The following is a 23,466-nucleotide window of genomic DNA, read 5'->3' as shown; positions in this document are numbered from 1 at the left end:
GGTTCTATAGGGCTCTGGTCTAAAGTAGTGCACTATATATAGGGAATAGGGTTCTATAGGGCTCTGGTCTAAAGTAGTGCACTATATATCGGGAATAGGGTTCTATAGGGCTCTGGTCAAAAGTAGCGCACTACATAGGGAATAGGGTTCCATTTAGGACACAGTTGTAAAATATTTTGTTCAACCCTGGGAGTTACCCTCTGGCCACTGAAACGTATGCCTGTGTCAACATTATTCTCCATCTACAGCTGATGATAAGGGCACACAGCATGTGCTTTGTTTTTATACAGTATCGATGCCTCAAGTGACACTGCAAATAAAAAGAGAATCATAAGAAAAAGTATTGAAAACATTATCAGAGTTTAATCAGCTGCCTTGATATGAATGGTGAAGCTCTGGATGGTTCTGGAATAATAGAATCGGTTCTAGAATTATAGAATCGGTTCTAGATTCTATGTACTACTGAATAGTATTATATACAGTCTGTCTGTAGAGATGGCGTAATAAGGCAGCCATGTTTGTTGTTGCTTCCCTTCCTAGGAGTGTCATATTGGTTCTTCACCAGATAAGACTACCAGTACTAGCGAATCCAGCTCATCTTCCTCATCTTCAAAATTCCTCTCATCTCTTCCTAATTGAACAGTACAAGTAGTATAAATAGATTTTGACATTTAAACTGTTCAGATATGAACCAGTATGCCATTGATTTGGTATCAATATGATGCATGATAGAGATGTCTTAAATTCAGCACCTGGTAGCTTCTGGATGCTACCCGTTTAGTATTCGGACATGGTAGGCAAATTTACTGCTAAAATGTCATGTGCATGTTATTAAGTTGCCTTCTAATGTTGTATTTTTCTGTTTGGATTCACTTTTGAAACACACTAAAACAGGATACTACATCCTACAGCAAACATGTGTGATTGTGTGATTGTGCGATTTTGTGATTGTGTGATTTTGTGATTGTGTGATTTTGTGATTTTGTGATTGTGTGATTTTGTGATTGTGTAATTGTGTGATTTTGTGATTGTGTAATTGTGTGATTGTGTAATTGTGTGATTGTGTGATTGTGTAATTGTGTGATTGTGTGATTGTGTAATTGTGTGATTGTGTGATTGTGTGATTGTGCGATTGTGTGATTGTGTAATTGTGTGATTGTGTAATTGTGTGATTGTGTGATTGTGTGATTTTGTGATTGTGCGATTGTGTGATTTTGTGCCAGATGTCCTATTTGTTAGATGATTTCTGAATAAAACTATTGCATTATTGAATGAGTACACACAACATAGGAAGATATGTTTTAACTGTATGGTGTTCATTATACTGTACCTTGGGAAATCTACCCCATTATAACAAGTCTGCCACTGAAATGGACCCCTACTGCATATAGTGCAGAACTCTTAATCAGAGCACTAGGGTGGCATTCAGACACAGTCCACGTCTCACAGTCCACGTCTCAGAGTCCACGTCTCACAGTCCACGTCTCAGAGTCCACGTCTCACAGTCCGCGTCTCAGAGTCCACGTCTCACAGTCCGCGTCTCAGAGTCCACGTCTCACAGTCCACGTCTCACAGTCCACGTCTCAGAGTCCACGTCTCACTGACCTCGTCTCACAGTCCGCGTCTCACAGTCCGCGTCTCAGAGTCCACGTCTCAGAGTCCACGTCTCACTGACCTCGTCTCACAGTCCGCGTCTCACAGTCCGCGTCTCAGAGTCCACGTCTCAGAGACCACGTCTCACAGTCCACGTCTCACAGTCCGCGTCTCACAGTCCGCGTCTCACAGTCCACGTCTCAGAGACCACGTCTCACAGTCCACGTCTCACAGTCCACGTCTCAGAGTCCACGTCTCACAGTCCACGTCTCACAGTCCACGTCTCAGAGACCACGTCTCACAGTCCACGTCTCACGTCTCACAGTCCGCGTCTCACAGTCCACGTCTCACAGTCCACGTCTCAGAGACCACGTCTCACAGTCCGCGTCTCACAGACCGCGTCTCACAGTCCGCGTCTCACAGTCCGCGTCTCACAGTCCGCGTCTCACGTCCACGTCTCAGAGACGTCTCACAGTCCACGTCTCACTGTCCACGTCTCAGAGACCACGTCTCACAGTCCACGTCTCAGAGTCCACGTCTCACAGTCCACGTCTCACAGTCCACGTCTCAGAGACCACGTCTCACTGACCTCGTCTCACTGACCTCGTCTCACAGTCCACGTCTCACAGTCCACGTCTCACAGTCCACGTCTCACAGACCACGTCTCACTGACCTCGTCTCACAGTCCGCGTCTCACAGTCCGCGTCTCAGAGTCCACGTCTCAGAGACCACGTCTCACAGTCCACGTCTCACAGTCCACGTCTCACAGTCCACGTCTCAGAGACCGCGTCTCACAGTCCGCGTCTCACTGACCTCGTCTCACTGACCTCGTCTCACAGTCCGCGTCTCACAGTCCGCGTCTCACAGTCCGCGTCTTCACTCACTTGAAATGTACTCATTGATGATTTCATAGGAAGGTGAAATGAAGTGGTAATGTATTGTGATTCAGATATCTTAACAATAAAAGTGATATAAAAACAAGAAAAATTAGGAGAGATTTCCAGGCCGGCACTTTTCACTGGACAAACGGCCGAGTGGTCCAGAAGTTTTTTTCTCTCCTGACAAAACAATACAAAAACAAAAAACATAAAAATACATTTTTTTTTTTTTAAGCCAGTCTGTATCTGAATTGACACCCTAGTCCCTATATTGTACACCGCTTCTGACTAGGGCCAATAGACAAAGACCCATAGTGAACTATATTAGGGAATAAGCTTCCATTCGTTCACACACAATAGCAACATTAGCCCAACATCTCTACGGTAGTAGGCTGGTCTTTGCTCTCCAGCCAGTCGAACGAGGAGTTCACAGTATCACTACATATCTGCTGAAACAGAGGATCGTTCTTCAGCTCTTCCAGTGTGGCGTCTTCGTACTGTTCTTGCTGCTGATTGGACGGATCGAACAGCAGGTTGGCGTCCAACGTGTTCAGGTCTGCGATGCTACTGGAGAGGTCGGAGGTCAGCCCGATGTCGTTGGTGAAGTCGGACGCCACAGCGGCGTCGAGTTCCGAGGCCACCTGACCAACCAGCTGAGAGCTAGGGTTGAGGCCTTCAGCGTGGACGTTGAGACCGTCGTCACCTAACAGGTCTTTAACAGTGTTGTTGAAGTCTAGCTGTTGTTGCGCATCGTCTTCTTCATCCTGTTGTTGCTGCTGCTGGGTGGTGATGGGCTGGAGGAGTTGGAACCCGGCCTGGGCCTGGGGACTCTGGAGCTGGGCCTGGGGACTCTGGAGCTGGGCCTGGGGAATCTGGAGCTGGGCCTGGGGACTCTGGAGCTGGGCCTGGGGAATCTGGAGCTGGGCCTGGGGAATCTGGAGCTGGGCCTGGGGAATCTGGAGCTGGGCCTGGGGAATCTGGAGCTGGGGGTGGGGACTCTGGAGCTGGGCCTGGGGACTCTGGAGCTGGGGGTGGGGACTCTGGAGCTGGGGGTGGGGACTCTGGAGCTGGGCCTGGGGACTCTGGAGCTGGGGGTGGGGACTCTGGAGCTGGGGACTCTGGAGCTGGGCCTGGGGACTCTGGAGCTGGGCATGGGGACTCTGGAGCTGGGCCTGGGGACTCTGGAGCTGGGCCTGGGGACTCTGGAGCTGGGCATGGGGACTCTGGAGCTGGGCCTGGGGAATCTGGAGCTGGGCATGGGGACTCTGGAGCTGGGCCTGGGGAATCTGGAGCTGGGCCTGGGGAATCTGGAGCTGGGCCTGGGGACTCTGGAGCTGGGGGTGGGGACTCTGGAGCTGGGGACTCTGGAGCTGGGCCTGGGGACTCTGGAGCTGGGGGTGGGGACTCTGGAGCTGGGGGTGGGGACTCTGGAGCTGGGCATGGGGACTCTGGAGCTGGGGACTCTGGAGCTGGGCCTGGGGAATCTGGAGCTGGGGACTCTGGAGCTGGGCATGGGGACTCTGGAGCTGGGCCTGGGGACTCTGGAGCTGGGGGTGGGGACTCTGGAGCTGGGCCTGGGGACTCTGGAGCTGGGGGTGGGGACTCTGGAGCTGGGCCTGGGGACTCTGGGCCTGGGGACTCTGGAGCTGGGGGTGGGGACTCTGGAGCTGGGCATGGGGACTCTGGAGCTGGGGACTCTGGAGCTGGGCATGGGGACTCTGGAGCTGGGGCCTCTGGAGCTGGGCCTGGGGAATCTGGAGCTGGGGATTCTGGAGCTGGGGGTGGGGACTCTGGAACTGGGTGTTGGGACCCTGGAGCTGGGGGTGGGGACTCTGGAGCTGGGCCTGGGGAATCTGGAGCTGGGGTCTCTGGAGCTGGGTGTGGGGACTCTGGAGCTGGGGTTGGGGACTCTGGAGCTGGGTGTGGGGACTCTGGAGCTGGGTGTGGGGACTCTGGAGCTGGGTGTGGGGACTCTGGAGCTGGGTATGGGGACTCTGGAGCTGGGTGTGGGGACTCTGGAGCTGGGGACTCTGGAGCTGGGGATGGGGACTCTGGAGCTGGGGGTGGGGACTCTGGAGCTGGGATCTCTGGAGCTGGGCCCTCTGGAGCTGGGCCTGGGGAATGTGGAGCTGGGGACTCTGGAGCTGGGGTCTCTGGAGCTGGGGTCTCTGGAGCTGGGGACTCTGGAGCTGGGGAATCTGGAGCTGGGCACTCTGGAGCTGGGGACTCTGGAGCTGGGGGTGGGGACTCTGGAGCTGGGGACTCTGGAGCTGGGCACTCTGGAGCTGGGGACTCTGGAGCTGGGGACTCTGGAGCTGGGCACTCTGGAGCTGGGCACTCTGGAGCTGGGGACTCTGGAGCTGGGGGTGGGGACTCTGGAGCTGGGGACTCTGGAGCTGGGCACTCTGGAGCTGGGCCCTCTGGAGCTGGGCCTGGGGAATGTGGAGCTGGGGATGGGGACTCTGGAGCAGCCTAGCCTGGGTTTGTAGTAGCTGGGGATGGAGCTGTCCTGAGGCCTCCTGAAGCTCCTGGATCTGCTGTAGCTCCAGGTCCACATCCTCACCACCAGGGCCTGATTGTGATTGGTTGAAGCTCATCTCCCCCCCGCCTCCTCCGGTACTGGTGAGGTAGCCCCCGTGCTGCTGGAGCTCGAAAGAGGCAGGGCTGGAGCTGACAGCCTGCAGCTGAGACTGATGGGCGTTCCCTCCTCTTCCTCCTCCATCTCCTCCAGCGGTGAAGCCCCCAGGGGCAGTCTGACTCTGAGACTGGGTCTCCAGCATCTGGGTGAGGTTCATGCGGGCGGTATAGTTGGAAGGGAGGTTGTTGATGCCCAGGCCCCTCACAGTGTCGTTCACGTCAGAGTCCATCTTACTCAAGAGGACATTGGTGATCTTAGTGGCATTACTCTGGTTCTGTCCCTGGATGCCTTGCATCTCCACAACGCTCTGCATCATGATGTTTAAGGGCACCGATTGGCTGCGCTGGGCCACGCTGTGGAGGTTGCCGCCCACCGATTGGCTGTTGGACAGGATGCTGAGTATTTCCTGTGAGGTCATGGGGGAACTAAACTGCGAGACAACCAATCGAGTGGTAGTGCCGGTGCTTGTGTCGGTACCGCTGAAGTTCATCTGACGCACGGCGGGGCTGACGCTACGGCAACGGAACGTCCCGCCCCCTGATGACAGGGCTCCACCCTTGCCGTCAAGAGGGGCGGGCACAGCGAAGCTCTCGTCCTGTTTGGTTGCCGTGTTGGTGGGTGTGGTCGATACGCTGGTCAACTGCTGTTGCACCGGAGAGATGGGGGCGAGATGTCCAAAATGGCTGCCGTCCTGATGTCTGGACTGGACCCGGAAAGACTGGCCACTTTGACCCGGGACAGCGAAGGCGTGAGGCTTACGGAAGTGATCGTCCACTAGATCCTGGTAACTAGGCAGGAGTCCACCAAGGCTGTGGTTACAGATGGATAACCCAGACCCTGGCCCTGCTCCGACTCCTCCAATAGCTTCAGTACCACTACTGTTGTAACGGTTGTTGATCCACTCCAGTTTAGCCTTATCTGGGTGAGTGGCCATGGGTCTCTGCATGGGCTTGATGGGACTGGAGGAGACAGACACCACGGAGGCATCATGGTAACCCCCTGCCATGCTGGAGTTGATAGGTGTGAAGGCAAACGGGTTCCTGCACTCCACCGGGCTGGGCGGGATGCCGCTAGAACAGTTAGACAGAGAGCTTATAGGGGTGTGTCGGCCTCCTAGAGGAACCTCCACGGGCGTGATAGGGGCCATGCTGTGATGGCAGTAGGGGCTCTCTCTGGTCAGCCTGTGCCCGCCGAGAGTCATCTCCGTGGGGGTAGGGGTTGGAGTCAGGGTGGGGGTTGGGGTGGGGGTCTGGATGGGGGTAATACTGCTATGGGCAGACTGGTAGAAAGAAGAGCTATCCCCCTGGTGGTGAGTGTTGAGGATGGGCCCCTGGGGGCCCCCAGGCTGGCCCTGGAGAGAGATATTATCCACACAGCTACTGAACAGCGGCTGGAGGCCCTTCAGCTTCATCTGTTCTTCCATCTGAACCAGTTCCTCTACTATGCTGTCCTGGGTCATATCATCATCGTTAAAGGAGAAGTAGTCCATGGTGGAGCCGTGCTGGGAGGATGAGGAGGCAAAGTCCAGCATCTCCTGATGAAGACCAGATAACTGATCAGAGGAGTCTGAGGTCTGGGACATGACGTTGGAGAGTTGGTGTTGGTCGGTGGAATCCAGGGCCTGATGCTCGGTGTGGTCTGCTGCTATCTAGAATAGAATGAAATAGAACAGAACTTTATTGACAATCAGAGGAGGAGGGACAATGTTTTATTGGTTATCACCCTACAAGGATGATTTCAAAAACATCAAATGTCATTTTAATAAGTAATGTGTCCGGTCAATTGTTATAATATTGTGGAATGACGCTTTAACCTGTCTGGGATAGGGGGCAGTATTTGCACGGCCGGATAAAAAACGTACCCGATTTAAACTGGTTACTACTCTTGCCCAGAAACGTGAATATGCATATAATTAGTAGATTTGGATATAAAACACTCTAAAGTTTCTAAAACTGTTTGAATGGTGTCTGTGAGTATAACAGAACTCATATGGCAGGCCAAAACCTGAGAAGATTCCATACAGGAAGTGCCCTGTCTGACAATTTCTTGTCCTTCTGTTGCATCTCTATTGAAAATACAGCATCTGTGCTGTAATGTGACACTTTCTAAGGCTTCCATTGGCTCTCTAAAGCAGCCAGAAAGTGGAATGGGGTGTCTGCTGTCTCTGGGCAAAGAACAGCAGCAGAATTTGTAAGTGGTCAGCCTGGGGACAGTGAGACTGAGATGCGCGTTCACGAGACTTCTCAATTTTTTTCTTTCAGCCTTTGAATGAATACAACGTTGCCCGGTTGGAATATTATCGCTATTTTACGAAAAAAAAAATAGCATAAAAATGGATTTTAAACAGCGTTTGACATGCTTCTAAGTACAGTAATGGAATATTTAGATTTTTTTTGTCACGAAATGCGCTCGCGCGTCACCCTTCGGATAGTGACCTGAACGCACAAACAAAACGGAGCTATTTGAACATAACTATGGATTATTTGGAACCAAAACAAAATTTTTGTTGAAGTAGAAGTCCTGGGAGTGCATTCTGACGAAGAACAGCAAAGGTAAGCCAATTTTTCTAATAGTAATTCTGAGTTTAGTGAGCCCCAAACTTGGTGGGTGTCAAAATAGCTAGCCATGATGGCCGAGCTATGTACTCAGAATATTGCAAAATGTGCTTTCGCCGAAAAGCTATTTTAAAATCTGACACCGCGATTGCATAAAGGAGTTCTGTATCTATAAAATAATTGTTATGTATTTTGTGAACGTTAATCATGAGTAATTTAGTAAATTCACCGTAAGTTTTCGGTGGGTATGCTAGTTCTGAACATCACATGCTAATGTAAAAAGCTGTTTTTTGATATAAATATGAACTTGATTGAACAAAACATGCATGTATTGTATAACATAATGTCCTAGGAGTGTCATCTGATGAAGATCATCAAAGGTTAGTGCTGCATTTAGCTGTGGTTTTGGTTTTTGTGACATATATACTTGCTTTGAAAATGGCTGTGTGATTATTTTTGGCAGGGTACTCTCCTGACATAATCTAATGTTTTGCTTTCGCTGTAAAGCCTTTTTGAAATCGGACAATGTGGTTAGATTAACGAGAGTCTTGTCTTTAAAATGGTGTAAAATAGTAATATGTTTGAGAAATTTAAGTTATAGCATTTCTGAGGTATTTGTATTTCGCGCCACACGATTCCACTGGCTGTGGGAGGTTAAAAAACTTTTGTAAACTCCACAAATGAAAAATAGTTAGCCTGATATACTGTACTAAAGACTGACACATAGTGGGTCATAATAAACACTCACAGTCTGAATGAAGGTCTGTTTCTGCTGCTCCACCAGATGTCCTGCGGCTGACTCTTCCAACACTGTGCAATTCATGTTCCCCATCGCAGAGACAGAGGCCTCAGAGTGTTGCTGTGCTCCTACTGGCATCGCAGAGACAGAGGCCTCAGAGTGTTGCTGTGCTCCTACTGGCATCGCAGAGACAGAGTGTTGCTGTGCTCCTACTGGCATCACAGAGACAGAGTGTTGCTGTGCTCCTACTGGCATCGCAGAGACAGAGGCCTCAGAGTGTTGCTGTGCTCCTACTGGCATCACAGAGACAGAGTGTTGCTGTGCTCCTACTGGCATCGCAGAGACAGAGGCCTCAGAGTGTTGCTGTGCTCCTACTGGCATCACAGAGACAGAGTGTTGCTGTGCTCCTACTGGCATCGCAGAGACAGAGTGTTGCTGTGCTCCTACTGGCATCGCAGAGACAGAGTGTTGCTGTGCTCCTACTGGCATCGCAGAGACAGAGTGTTGCTGTGCTCCTACTGGCATCGCAGAGACAGAGTGTTGCTGTGCTCCTACTGGCATCACAGAAACAGAGGCCTCAGAGTGTTGCTGTGCTCCTACTGGCATCGCAGAGACAGAGGCCTCAGAGTGTTGCTGTGCTCCTACTGGTCCTGCTGTGATCTGCTGTAGTAAGGCCTGTTGCTGCTGCTCAGTCACTGTGGTGGTGGTCGTACCAGGGGCTTCAGTGCTGCTGGTGTGACTGCTGACAGTGCTGAGACTTAGAGTTAGAGAGGACTGGTCTTCACGTTTCACTAGCAGCAACGAGGAGGACTGGGGCTTCACGTCGACAGTCTGAGAGGAGGAGGAGGAGATCTCCGTGTTCGTGACGGGCAAGTCTGACAGCGCCAGGATCTGCGTGGGCACTAGGCGTTGTTTCACCGTCACTCGACATGGGGCGCTCTCTGGTCGGGCGGGGGTGCCTTGTCTGGCTGGGACCCTCTTGACGGCGGCGGTAATCCCTGGTTTGGGGTCAAAGGTCACACCTAAAGGTTGCTGGGAGATGAAGACACGTTTCACAGGGATCACGTGGGAGGAATCCAGACCAGGGCCGGTTCGCTTCCGGGGACTCTTAGAACCTGACGCACAGGAGGAGGAGTCTATAGAAGACAATAGGGTAACAGCCGATAAGCCATTGGACGAGGAGGACTTTCCGCTGACGTTAGGAGCGTTCTGATTGGCCGAGGGCACAACAGTCAGATAAAAAGGACTTTCTTGGTGACAGGTGGATGCGGTGCTGCTGTTGTTATTGCTGTCCTGCTTGGCCTCTACCCTAATAGTCGCTGCATTGGTGGCAGAGGTGGGAGGGGAACTAGAAGAAGGGTAGCTTTTGGTCCTGGCGGTCACTCTTTCAGGTCCTGGTGAGCATATGACCAGGAGCGAGGGTTCGCTGGACGCTCGGTACTTAGTGGCCCTCTCTGGACCCTTGGACCCACCGGGGGACTTCTGTATGGTGCTCCGTTTATCTGAGTTAGAGCCCGGGTTATTGTCAGTGATGATGGCCTCAGGAGCCACTGTGGGAGTAGGGTTGGAGGCTGGGGCGCCAGGTCGTCCTGCAGGACACTGTGGGGTAGCTGGGGCTGGGGGACCTCCCTGGCTCTGTCCCTGTTGCTGGACCTCCTCTAGGGCAGCGATGGTGGTAAAAGTGGTGGTGGTTCCCACCCCGGCCGAGGCTGAAGCTGGCCTGAGGACCATACTGTTACTGCTGGTACTGATAGTGTTGCTAGGGGCCAGAGAGATGGCGGTCATCTTGACCACGTTGACGTGGGAACTGAGCTGGGGCTGGATCACGTGGTGGGTCTTCATGGGGCTGTTGGTGATGAGCAGGGTGGGGGGCGAACGCAAGGTGATGGCCGCCGTGGCAGAGGGCTTGGGGAGAATCTGGGGGTACCTGTGGCGTCAGGAGATGGAAATAGATTACTGACACAAACAAAGACAACTGAACTTTATAGGGCTGCTTTCTTGGACTTAAAAGCATGCTCAATGGAGAATGTTCATTGAATTAGCTTTTTAGCTACAAGGGCTATGACGGTAGGGATGCTACTGTATCTAGAACCTTAAAGGGTTCTTCGGCTGTCCACATAGAATAACCCTTTGAAGAACCCTTTTTGGTTGCAGATAGAACCCTTTTGGGTTCCATGTAGAACCCTTTTGGTTCCAGTTAGAACCTCCAGTTAGAACCCTTTTGGTTCCAGTTAGAACCCTTTCGGTTCCAGTTAGAACCCTTTTGGGTTCCATGTAGAACCCTTTCCACAGAGGGTTGTAAGAATATTTTGAAGATAAATATACAACGCAGAGGATGAGAGGTCAATAGAGTACTAACGATCATTGGAAATATATATTTTTTTTATGTAATAGGGGATTAATGATCAATGGGTCAGAGACATGGGAGGAATTTCAGTCTGGGACTCATAGCTACATTGGCACGTTCTCATTGGTCCAAATTGTTTATACATTGAGAAAGAAATAGGATACTTGTTATTTGGCCATTGGCCCAGTTTTATTGCAAGGAATTCTAATTGGTCAACCACAGGCTAGGGTTGGGTTATAAAACTACATGCTGTCACTTTGTTCACTGGAGAGAATCACTGAAGAGAATCACTGAAGAGAATCACTGAAGAGAATCACTGAAGAGAATCACTGAGAGAGAATCACTGAGGAGAGAATCACTGAGAGAGAATCACTGAGGAAAGAATCACTGAGGCGAGAATCACTGAGGAGAGAATCACTGAGAGAAAATCACTGAGGAGAGAATCACTGAGAGAGAATCACTGAGAGAGAATCACTGAAGAGAATCACTGAAGAGAATCACTGAAGAGAATCACTGAGGCGAGAATCACTGAGGAGAGAATCACTGAGGAGAGAATCACTGAGAGAGAATCACTGAAGAGAATCACTGAAGAGAATCACTGAGGAGAGAATCACTGAGGAGAGAATCACTGAATAGAATCACTGAGGCGAGAATCACTGAGGAGAGAATCACTGAATAGAATCACTGAGAGAGAATCACTGAAGAGAATCACTGAGAGAAAATCACTGAGAGAAAATCACTGAGAGAAAATCACTGAGAGAGAATCACTGAAGAGAATCACTGAGGAGAGAATCACTGAAGAGAATCACTGAAGAGAATCACTGAAGAGAATCACTGAGGCGAGAATCACTGAGGAGAGAATCACTGAAGAGAATCACTGAGGAGAGAATCACTGAAGAGAATCACTGAAGAGAATCACTGAGGAGAGAATCACTGAGGAGAGAATCACTGAGGAGAGAATTACTGAAGAGAATCACTGAGGAGAGAATTACTGAAGAGAATCACTGAGGAGAGAATCACTGAAGAGAATCACTGAGGAGAGAATCACTGAAGATAATCACTGAAGAGAATCACTGAAGAGAATCACTGAGGAGAGAATCACTGAGGAGAGAATCACTGGAGAGAATCACTGAGGAGAGAATCACTGAAGAGAATCACTGAAGAGAATCACTGAGGAGAGAATCACTGAAGAGAGAATCACTGAGGAGAGAATCACTGAGGACAGGTGAGAATCAACATCTATACCTCTTAGCAGAACATCCATGATTTGTCCTCTTTGTATAATTTTATTTGGGGGTCTATGTTATTGAAGAGTAACATCAACTGCTAACAGGGTTGGTTCTACATGGAAACCAAAAGGGTTCTACCAGGAACAAAAAAAGGGTTCTCATATGGGGACAGCTGAGGAACCCTTTTGGAACTCTTTTTACTAAGAGTGTAGCGGTGCGCTTAATCTGTGTCCGGAAAACCAGCCCATAGTGTATTTAAAGTATTCTATAGAAATAAAATAATTATTATGATAAATGGTGATGATGATGATTCTCATTATTACCTGTGCCTAGCCAGGCGGTCTCCCACGGGGCTGGCTGAGATGTTCTGGGGCGTTTTAGGTGACTGTCTGTGGGTCAGAGACTGGGTGTGGGTGACCACCTGGAAGTTGACCGTTGGCATTACCTTCCCCTCGGCGGACCCCACCGGACTAGGGGATGTCATCAGCTGCCTGCTCCTCTGGACCTGCCGGGAGACACACACAGTGGGAACATGTTAGACAACGGCCGCTTGTAATGCCAAAGGTAAGGGGGTTCGATTCCCGAGGCCACACATACGTAAAATGTATTCAGTGTGACTGTAAGTCGCTTTGGAAAAAAGCATCTGTTAAAAGGTCTATATTATTACTGGTGAAGAAGGAAGTAACACTCCTCAGGCATAGAATATGGGCCAAAGGTCATGTAGATCTGGGCCCAAGGTCATGTAGATCTGGGCCCAAGGTCATGTAGATCTGGGCCGAAGGTCATGTAGATCTGGGCACAAGGTAGATCTGGGCCCACGGTCATGTAGATCTGGGCACAAGGTGATGTAGATCTGGGCACAAGGTAGATCTGGGCCGAAGGTCATGTAGATCTGGGCCCAAGGTCATGTAGAACCACAGTCACGTGTGGCTCAGTTGGTAGAGCATGGTGTTTGCAACGCCAGGGTTGTGGGTTCTATTCCCATGGGGCACCAGTATGATTTTTTTTTTTTTTAAACAATTATGAAATCTATGCATTCACTACTGTAAGTCGCTCTGGATAAGAGCGTCTGCTAAATGACTAAAATGTAAAAAATCTGGGCCACTATTCAGAAAACCTCTCAGAGTAGGAGCGCAGGTCTAGGATCAGTTTAGAGTTTTATATCATAATAAATAAGAGGACAGATCCTAGACCAGCACTCTTAGACGCTTGATACATACTGCCCCGGTCTCAGAGGAGGAATGCAGATCTAGGATCAGTTTAGCCTTTAATATCATAATAAATAAGAGGACAGATCCTAGACCAGCACTCTTAGACGCTTGATACATACTGCCCCGGGTCTCAGAGTAGGAGTGCAGGTCTAGGATCAGTTTAGCCTTTTATAGCATAATAAATAAGAGGACAGATCCTAGACCAGCACTCTTAGACGCTTGATACATACTGCCCCGGGTCTCAGAGTAGGAGTGCAGGTCTAGGATCAGTTTAGCCTTTTATATCATAATAAATAAGAGGACAGATCCTAGACCAGCACTCTTAGACGCTTGATATATACTGCCCCGGTCTCAGAGGAGGAATGCAGGTCTAGGATCAGTTTAGCCTGGAGCCCTTTACACCCTTACAAGGGTTGAAAATGGCAGATACATACCGCACAGGACAATAAGTTGCCCCCATCTCTCCCGCTAATTGAGCAATTTTTGCAACTTTTTTGTTGTCTAAATGAGGGAAATGCTGTAAATTAAAGAGGACTCAATGTTTTTTGAAAGATGAGACGTTGAGGATTATAATAAATATCGCTTTGATGTCAATCAAGCAGAGCCAAACACCCGTGAGTCCAAATGTGCACTTCACAATTCCCATATCATAAAACTCATGTCATAGACAGTGTCAACGTTTATGATCACTATGTACAGTTACAAGATGACATGTCGTCACATCCTGCAGGGCTCGACATTAACGCTTGTCTGCTTGCCCGGGGCAAGTATAACATTTATTAAGTTGTCCGGAACGGACATGTACATTTTTTTTTTATCTAGACAAAACAAATCATAATATCAAACAATAAGAATATTTTGATCAGAATTGGATCAATGTCCTACGTGTGTTGCACGCTGTCCTCCTAATCTCTGCAGAGCGAGTATAATTATTGTAGGTCTCCATTGATCTGTTTTTTAATCATGCAGTCGAGAGATGCGTTTTTTTGTCAAAGCACATTTGTTGACATTCATTGTTAGTTAGTGAGTAATTTACCCAGTTATAACTCATTTTAGGTCAGCAATGAAAATCCTGTAAAAGTCATGCTGTGTGCATCACCTGCGTGTGCTAGTGGGCCGTTGCCAGAGGAAAGAGAGACAGAGAGAGAGAGACACACATTGTAAAACAATGATATATACAACAGACTAACTACAGAACCAATTCAAAACATAGTGTAGTTGGGCTGGTTAACTATTTAGCTATGTTGTCATGTCCCATGTCCTAAAATAACTTTCCAACGGCACACGTGTAGAACGGCAAATGGCCGACACAAATTTGATACGGGCGGGCAGTTAATGAAACCAATGCTGTGTACTCCGGTTGTACAATCGTCTCTCAAGCGCTCAGAATTGAGTGTTGAGAAATAATTCTGACACCGTTGGAAAGCTACAATCTCCTCTATTCAATGTCATTCTGACAAAGTAAAAAAAAATATTGTTAGAATATCCTAATTGACAAGTGGCTCGCGTCACTGGGCAGCTCCCGAAGCTGCCGTAAGGTCTTGACGATGCATAGAAAAACCAGCTAGATGTATATTATCCATGTCCTTGTTCAGCTACGACTCTGAGAAACATATTACAGTTTTTCAGGTTCCGTTGATAGGATAGTCTCAAACGGAGCTTGTCCAGTTTATTCTCCAGTGATTGTACGTTCGCCAATAGAAAGGAGGGTAGAGGCGGATTATTTCTTCACTGACGTAGCTTCATCAGGGTACTCGCACACGTTGGCCTCTCTGACGCCGCCTTTTCTCTTCCGAGTCTCTGGGATTAGGGCCCGGTCTAGTCTCTGGGATTAGGGCCCGGTCTAGTCTCTGTGATTAGGGCCCGGTCTAGTCTCTGGGATTAGGGCCCGGTCTAGTCTCTGGGATTAGGGCCCGGTCTAGTCTCTGGGATTAGGGCCCGGTCTAGTCTCTGGGATTAGGGCCCGGTCTAGTCTCTGGGATTAGGGCCCGGTCTAGTCTCTGGGATTAGGGCCCGGTCTAGTCTCTGGGATTAGGGCCTGGTCTAGTCTCTGGGATTAGGGCCCGGTCTAGTCTCTGGGATTAGGGCCTGGTCTAGTCTCTGGGATTAGGGCCCGGTCTAGTCTCTGGGATTAGGGCCCGGTCTAGTCTTTGGGATTAGGGCCCGGTCTAGTCTCTGGGATTAGGGCCCGGTCTAGTCTCTGGGATTAGGGCCTGGTCTAGTCTCTGGGATTAGTGCCTGGTCTAGTCTTTGGGATTAGGGCCCGGTCTAGTCTCTGGGATTAGGGCCCGGTCTAGTCTTTGGGATTAGGGCCCGGTCTAGTCTCTGGGATTAGGGCCCGGTCTAGTCTCTGGGATTAGGGCTTGTCCCGGGGTGAGCAGTATTTCCTGCTCCGCCGACTCCTTGAAGTAGAAATCTTCATCCAAATCGGTGTTAGTGATCGTTGTTCTGATTTAGGAAACGATGTCGTTAAACATTATGTACAAAAGAAAAGGTTACGGTCAGTATGAAAAAACACACCAAATAGCAGAATTGTTCAGGAGCTATCCATCGCAGAGCCATTCTTGACATTCAATAAATTGTTGCCTTATCTTTCCTTTTAATACTGAGCAAGTCATCTAAAACCATTATCAATCTTGTCTGATCTGTGTGTGTGTGTGTATCTGTGCATACATATGTTATCCCATCGTACCGTGATGGGGCTGGGGACGGCTGCCACCACAATACCAATGGTAGGTTGTGGTGAAAGCAGAGCAGGACTTCCACAGGGGATAGCTGGCCCTGGGGTGCTGGCCTCGGTCCTCCTGGCCTGGTTCTGTCCCTGTCCCTGGGCCTCTCCAGGCAGGGGGGATTGGAGCTTCTGCTCCTGCTGTTTCTTATGGATCTTCCTCTGGAGCTGCTGCTTGGCGTCCACTGAGGGAGAGGCCAGCGTCTTCACCTGCGGCTGGAAGGACGAGGCCTCGGACGTGGGCACGAATGCAGAGGTTGGCGTGGGAGTCTTCAGACCTGGTGAGACATACAGATGAGAAAAGAGATTTGTCAACACGCCTGAGAAATGGTTTTAAAAGTCGTTGAACCAACTACAGCTTGATACATGAGCAAGACTCCCAAGACTCCCATCAACAGCCCTAAACCGATCCCTGTTACCTGTGGGTGCCCGCTTAGCGTTGCCATGGACTCGGTCCCAATGTAGTGACCGATGAGTGACTATTGACTGTTGAGCCCCCTGTTGATTGTGGCCATCAACACCGGCCAATACCGTCTCTACCACCATCCCTATTAGTCAGGCCTACCTGTAGCTTCCATACCACCATCCCCATTAGTCAGGCCTACCTGTAGCTTCCATACCACCATCCCCATTAGCCATGCCTACCTGTAGCTTCCATACCACCATCCCCATTAGTCAGGCCTACCTGTAGCTTCCATACCACCATCACCATTAGTCAGGCCTACCTGTAGCTTCCATACCACCATCCCCATTAGTCAGGCCTACCTGTAGCTTCCATACCACCATCCCCATTAGTCAGGCCTACCTGTAGCTTCCATACCACCATCCCCATTAGTCAGGCCTACCTGTAGCTTCCATACCACCATCCCCATTAGTCAGGCCTACCTGTAGCTTCCATACCACCATCCCTATTAGTCAGGCCTACCTGTAGCTTCCATACCACCATCCCCATTAGTCAGGCCTACCTGTAGCTTCCATACCACCATCCCCATTAGTCAGGCCTACCTGTAGCTTCCATACCACCATCCCTATTAGTCAGGCCTACCTGTAGCTTCCATACCACCATCCCCATTAGTCAGGCCTACCTGTAGCTTCCATACCACCATCCCCATTAGCCATGCCTACCTGTAGCTTCCATACCACCATCCCTATTAGTCAGGCCTACCTGTAGCTTCCATACCACCATCCCCATTAGTCAGGCCTACCTGTAGCTTCCATACCACCATCCCTATTAGTCAGGCCTACCTGTAGCTTCCATACCACCATCCCCATTAGTCAGGCCTACCTGTAGCTTCCATACCACCATCCCCATTAGTCAGGCCTACCTGTAGCTTCCATACCACCATCCCCATTAGTCAGGCCTACCTGTAGCTTCCATACCACCATCCCCATTAGTCAGGCCTACCTGTAGCTTCCATACCACCATCCCCATTAGTCAGGCCTACCTGTAGCTTCCATACCACCATCCCCATTAGTCAGGCCTACCTGTAGCTTCCATACCACCATCCCTATTAGTCAGGCCTACCTGTAGCTTCCATACCACCATCCCCATTAGTCAGGCCTACCTGTAGCTTCCATACCACCATCACCATTAGTCAGGCCTACCTGTAGCTTCCATACCACCATCCCCATTAGTCAGGCCTACCTGTAGCTTCCATACCACCATCCCCATTAGTCAGGCCTACCTGTAGCTTCCATACCACCATCCCCATTAGTCAGGCCTACCTGTAGCTTCCATACCACCATCCCCATTAGTCAGGCCTACCTGTAGCTTCCATACCACCATCCCCATTAGTCAGGCCTACCTGTAGCTTCCATACCACCATCCCTATTAGTCAGGCCTACCTGTAGCTTCCATACCACCATCCCCATTAGTCAGGCCTACCTGTAGCTTCCATACCACCATCCCCATTAGTCAGGCCTACCTGTGGGAGCCCCAGTCATGACGGTGAGGGCAGCCATAGACTTGGTTCCTATGTAATGACTGTTGAGCAGGAAGCGAGCCAGATCCTCCACGGCATCAAATTGTCTGCTGAGGACCTTCTGAGCCCACTCACACACCAAGCCACAGGCTGCTGAGCGCATCTCATCCTCTGCACTGGGAGACTGGCCCGACGACGGCTCCATCGGCTCACACTGGAGAGAAGAGGGTAAAGTAGGGGAAGAGTTCAGATATGATCTCCTGTCTGGAGTTTGGGGAAGAGGTCATTGAGATATGATATCCTGTCTGGAGTTTAGGGAAGAGGTCATTCAGATATGATATCCTGTCTGGAGTTTAGGGAAGAGGTCATTCAGATATGATATCCTGTCTGGAGTTTGGGTGGATTTACTAGGAATGAGGTCAATTCCATTTAAATTTAGATCTAAACTGAAATTCAAATTTTCCTAAACTTGCTTCTCAATGAGATTTGGAATTGGATTATCAGTTTACTTCCTGAGTTAAAATGGAACTGACCCCAACCCTGATGAAATGGAACTGACCCCAACCCTGATGAAATGGAACTGACCCCAACCCTGATGAAATGGAACTGACCCCAACCCTGATGAAATGGAACTGACCCCAACCCTGATGAAATGGAACTGACCCCAACCCTGATGAAATGGAACTGACCCCAACCCTGATGAAATGGAACTGACCTCAACCCTGATGAAATGGAACTGACCCCAACCCTGATGAAATGGAACTGACCCCAACCCTGATGAAATGGAACTGACCCCAACCCTGATGAAATGGAACTCACCCCAACCCTGATGAAATGGAACTCACCCCAACCCTGATGAAATGGAACTGACCCCAACCCTGATGAAATGGAACTCACCCCAACCCTGATGAAATGGAACTGACCCCAACCCTGATGAAATGGAACTGACCCCAACCCTGATGAAATGGAACTGACCCCAACCCTGATGAAATGGAACTGACCCCAACCCTGATGAAATGGAACTGACCCCAACCCTGATGAAATGGAACTCACCCCAACCCTAAAATCTATATGTACTTGCTCTGAAATGATTATGGCCACTTCCTGGCTAAAAAAGCCATCATGTAAACTTACCCCGTCGCCTGATTTTTGTAAGTCCAGGTTGGGCAGGGAAGGCATGTGAACAAAAGCTTTCTTCCTCAGTCCACTATAACAGTATTTAGATTTGCCTCTCATGCCCAGGCGGCGAGCCTTCATGTTGGGAAAGACATGCTTCATGATCTTTCCAAAGTCTGCAGCACTCAGTGGGTGGTAGGCAAGACTGTCACAGTAGCTCCTGGAACACATTCACAATATGACAGACATGACTCGTATTAATACAATATGACAGACGTGACTCGTATTAATACAATATGACAGAAACGACTTGTATTAATACAATATGATAGACATGACTTGTATTAATACAATATGACAGAAATGACTTGTATTAATACAATATGATAGACATGACTTGTATTAATACAATATGATAGAAATGACTTGTATTAATACAATATGATAGACATGACTTGTATTAATACAATATGATAGAAATGACTTGTATTAATACAATATGATAGACATGACTTGTATTAATACAATATGATAGAAATTACTTGTATTAATACAATATGATAGAAATGACTTGTATTAATACAATATGATAGACATGACTTGTATTAATACAATATGATAGAAATGACTTGTATTAATACAATATGATAGAAATGACATGTATTAATACAATATGACAGACGTGACTTGTATTAATACAATATGATAGACATGACTTGTATTAATACAATATGATTGTCACGTCCTGACCAGTATAAGGGGTTATTTGTTATTGTAGTTTGGTCAGGACGTGGCAGAGGGTGTGTTTGTTTTGTGTTGTCGGGGTTTTTGTGTTGTGTTCTATGTTTTGTAATTTCTATGTTCTATTTTCTAGTTTTTCTATTTCTATGTCTAGTTTATTGTTTTGACCTTCAAATTGGAGGCAGCTGTTCCTCGTTGTCTCTAATTGAAGGTCCTATTTAGTAGGGGTGTTTTTCTATGGGTTTTGTAGGTAGTTGTTTCCTGTTTTGTGTTCGTGCACCTGACGGGACTGTTTAGTGTCGTTTGTTGTTTTTGTATTACGTTTTCCTTCTTTAATAAAATAAGAAGATGAGTTTACACGTTCCCGCTGCGTTTTGGTCCAATCCCTACGACGCCCGTGACAATGATAGACATGACTTGTACTAAAACCAATACAATCTGTCCATGTTGAGTCGTTCCTAACCGCTGTGCTTCTGCCCCTGCATTGCTTACTCTCTGGGGTTTTAGGCTGGGTAACTGCTGATGTGAAAAGGGGCTTTATAAAATACATTTGATTGACAGAAAGAAACACACTAAAGTTAGATGATTCTCTAGTCGAGAATATAAGATAAAACAAATATAATAAATGTAAACATGGCAAATAAACGTCAAACTTTTTAATTAGAAATTGGATGATTTTTCTTATCGACAATTTTGACACAAGGCACATTCATCAATCCATTTCTTCAACGGGACAAACCACTACTAATACACTCAAGGGCCGCTGTCCCAGACACAGTTTAAACCTAGTCTAGGAAGCACTTTCGATGGAGATTCTGTACTGAGAACCCAGGTAAGGTTACAAAATTCCAGTACTTTCCCTCAAAAATTACCCAAGTTTTCCAGAAATCCCGGTTAGAGGATTTAAGATTTCTTCTTTATTCCCTTTTGATTCCTGGAATCTTCTAACCAGGATTTCTGGAAAACCTTTTGCAAACCCCCTATTTACAGGTCACACTCACTTGTATTCGTCGTACACCTCTTGCTTTGGCAGTGATGTCTCAGGATGCTCCTCTAGGTGATTCCGGATCCAGTTGAAAGCGTACATCTGCTGTGTTCGACTGGACGACATGCCACTCTGGTCACTGAAACGGTTAAAGTTACGGCGACACAAAACAGGTTAGTGGTGAAACAACCTCGAATCTTATACGTTCTTGTGATGCGTTTTGATCTTGAAAAGACGAGGAAGTGTGTAAAGAAAAACGGTCTCCGGTTTTGTTTGGATTTCTTTCAGGGAATAGCGTGTGTGTGTGTGTGTGTGTGTGTGTGTGTGTGTGTGTGTGTGTGTGTGTGTATATGTGTGTGTGTCTGTGTCTGTGTGTGTGTGTGTGTATGTGTGTGTGTCTGTGTGTGTGTGTGTGTGTGTGTCTGTGTGTGTGTGTGTGTGTAATGTAGTAAGTACCATAGTCCAGGAGTGGAGGCTCTCTGGTTCTCAGTCCTAGTGATGTTGCAGTGTTGAAGAGTTGAGGTAATGGACAAATAGATAAAAGATGGCGAAACAAATTAAATACACAGAAAGCTGGATATGAAAGCAAATCAATCATTATACTAGTATCGCTTCATAATCGTACAAATAAACACTATATGAGCAGCCATAAGCATAAAAAATCACAATACAGAGACTGCAGTGTTGAATATTGATGCAAAGGAATTGTAGAGACAGTTTATTTTTTTCAAATGCGCTGAAATATTAGTCGAATGAATGCATCCTGCTTGTAGAGCCCTGCACGGCATTCATTTAAAGCCCCCCGCCTACCCATGCCTGTGAAGTTCAGGCCCTACTTGTAACGCCCTGGCCACAGAGAGGGGTTTTTTGTTCTTTATTTTGGTTAGGCCAGGGTGTTACATTGGGTGGGCGTTCTATGTTCTTTTTCTATGTTTTTGTATTGCTTTGTTTTGGGCCGTGTGTGGCTCCCAATCAGGCACAGCTGAAGTTCGTTGTGGTTGATTGGGAGTCTGTGAGTAACCATAGCAACAGCTCCGCTTGGGCTCTGCTCTGCTCAATGAAGAGACACCAGAAAGCAGTTAACTAATTTTCATTAGTCTAAACTCTGACAAAAAGAATCTCTTCTGTCTTGTATTTGACGAAGGTTGAAGCGTTTCTGACACCATGTTAATGAATCTCAGTCAGATATGACTGTACTGCAGCAGCAGAGGACGAGCGAATGGCTCAGCTTCAAACTGTTACTGATCAATTTAGTTTTAAACGAGCCCTGCCGGTACCCTAGTTATTGATGAACAAAATAGGCCCTATCCGACCCTAACCGGATGTATAATGTCGTGGCCCGTCGGGCTCGGCTCGGGTAGCAGAGCTCTACCTGTTTGTGATCAAAAAACAGCTGGGTAAAAACATAGCAGGAAACCCCCAAAAATAAAATGGCCATAACAATTGGTAACTTCGTGCTCCACAACCAGAAATATAGGATACAAAGTGCAATGAGAGAATACACTGCCTTCAGAAAGTACTTTTTCCACATTTTGTTGTGTTACAGCCTGAATTTAAAATGGATTACATTTTGATTTATTTTGTCACTGGTCTACACAATAATGTCAACGTGGAATTATGTTTATTATTTTTTTTTAATTGTTTTTTTTTTACAAATGAATTAAAAATAAAAAGCTGGAATGTCTTGAGTCAATAAGTATTCAACCCATTTCTTATGGCCTAAAAAGGTTCTGGAGTAAAACATTTGCTTAACAAAAGTCACATAATAAGTTGCATGGACTGTCACTCTGTGTGCAATACTAATGTTTAACATGACACCCCACACATACAATTATCTGTAAGGTCCCTCAGTGAATTTTAAAACACAGATTAAACCACAAAGACTAAGGAGATTTTCCAATGCCTCGCAAAGAAGGCCACCTATTGGTAGATGGGTCAACAACAACAAAAAACGTATATTGAATATCTCTTTGAGCATGGCGAAGTTATGAATTACACTTTGGATGGTGTATCAATACACCCAGTCACTACAAAGAAACAGGCGTCCTTCCTAACTCAGTTGCCGGAGAGGAAGGAAACTGCTCAGGGATTTCACCATTGAGACCAATGGGGGACTTTCTGTGATAGAAGAAAACTGAGGATGGATCAACAACATTGTAGTTCCTCCACAATACCAACCTAATTGACAGAGTGAAAATAAGGAAGCCTGTACAAAATATAAATATTCCAAAACGTGCATCCTGTTTGCAACGAGGCACTAAAGTAATACTGCAAAGAATGTGGCAAAGCAATTTACTTTTTGTCTTGAATACAAAGTGTTATGTTTGGGGTAAATCCAGTACAACACATTACTGAGTACCACTCTCCATATTTTCAACCATAGTGGTGGCTGCATCATGTTATGGGTATGCTTGTAATTGTTAAGGACTGGGGAGTTTTTCAGGATAAAAAAGAAACAGAATGGAGCTAAGCACAGGCAAAATCCTATAGGAAACCCTGGTTTACTCTGCTTTCCAACAGACACTGGGAGATGAATTCACCTTTCAGCAGAACAATAACCTGAAACACAAGGCCAAATCTACACTGGAGTTGCTTACCAAGAAGACAGTGAATGTTCCTGAGTGGCCGAGTTACAGTTTTGACTTAAATCTGCTTGAAAATATATGACAAGACTTGTCTAGCAATGATCAAAAAACAATTTGACAGAGCTTGAAGAATTTTCAAAAGAATAATTGGCAAATGTTGCATCATCCAGGAGTGGAAAGCTCTTACCCAGAAAGACTT

General features: G+C 47.6%; 1 protein-coding gene across 1 annotated transcript in view; it reads right to left on the bottom strand.

The window, feature by feature from the left end:
* Positions 1 to 341: 341 nt before the first annotated feature.
* LOC106561777 (DNA-binding protein RFX7) overlaps positions 342 to 23,466 on the bottom strand; it is a 50,702-nt gene continuing 27,577 nt past the window's right edge. Inside the window, exons 4-11 of the mRNA XM_082957461.1 lie at positions 21,139 to 21,174; positions 20,699 to 20,821; positions 18,975 to 19,176; positions 17,844 to 18,054; positions 15,883 to 16,196; positions 12,303 to 12,484; positions 8,413 to 10,330; positions 342 to 6,757 (exon numbers count right to left, since the gene is read on the bottom strand). Coding sequence (XP_082813587.1) covers positions 2,837 to 6,757; positions 8,413 to 10,330; positions 12,303 to 12,484; positions 15,883 to 16,196; positions 17,844 to 18,054; positions 18,975 to 19,176; positions 20,699 to 20,821; positions 21,139 to 21,174 — 6,907 coding nt within the window. The 3' untranslated portion in view covers positions 342 to 2,836. The remainder of the gene's footprint in view (positions 6,758 to 8,412; positions 10,331 to 12,302; positions 12,485 to 15,882; positions 16,197 to 17,843; positions 18,055 to 18,974; positions 19,177 to 20,698; positions 20,822 to 21,138; positions 21,175 to 23,466) is intronic.

The sequence above is a fragment of the Salmo salar genome, chromosome 10 (genome assembly GCF_965601325.2).
Source record: "Salmo salar chromosome 10, fSalSal1, whole genome shotgun sequence".
Taxonomy (NCBI): domain Eukaryota; kingdom Metazoa; phylum Chordata; class Actinopteri; order Salmoniformes; family Salmonidae; genus Salmo; species Salmo salar.
The sequence above is the reverse complement of the archived record's forward strand: the minus strand, read 5'-3'. Positions and strand labels throughout refer to the sequence as shown.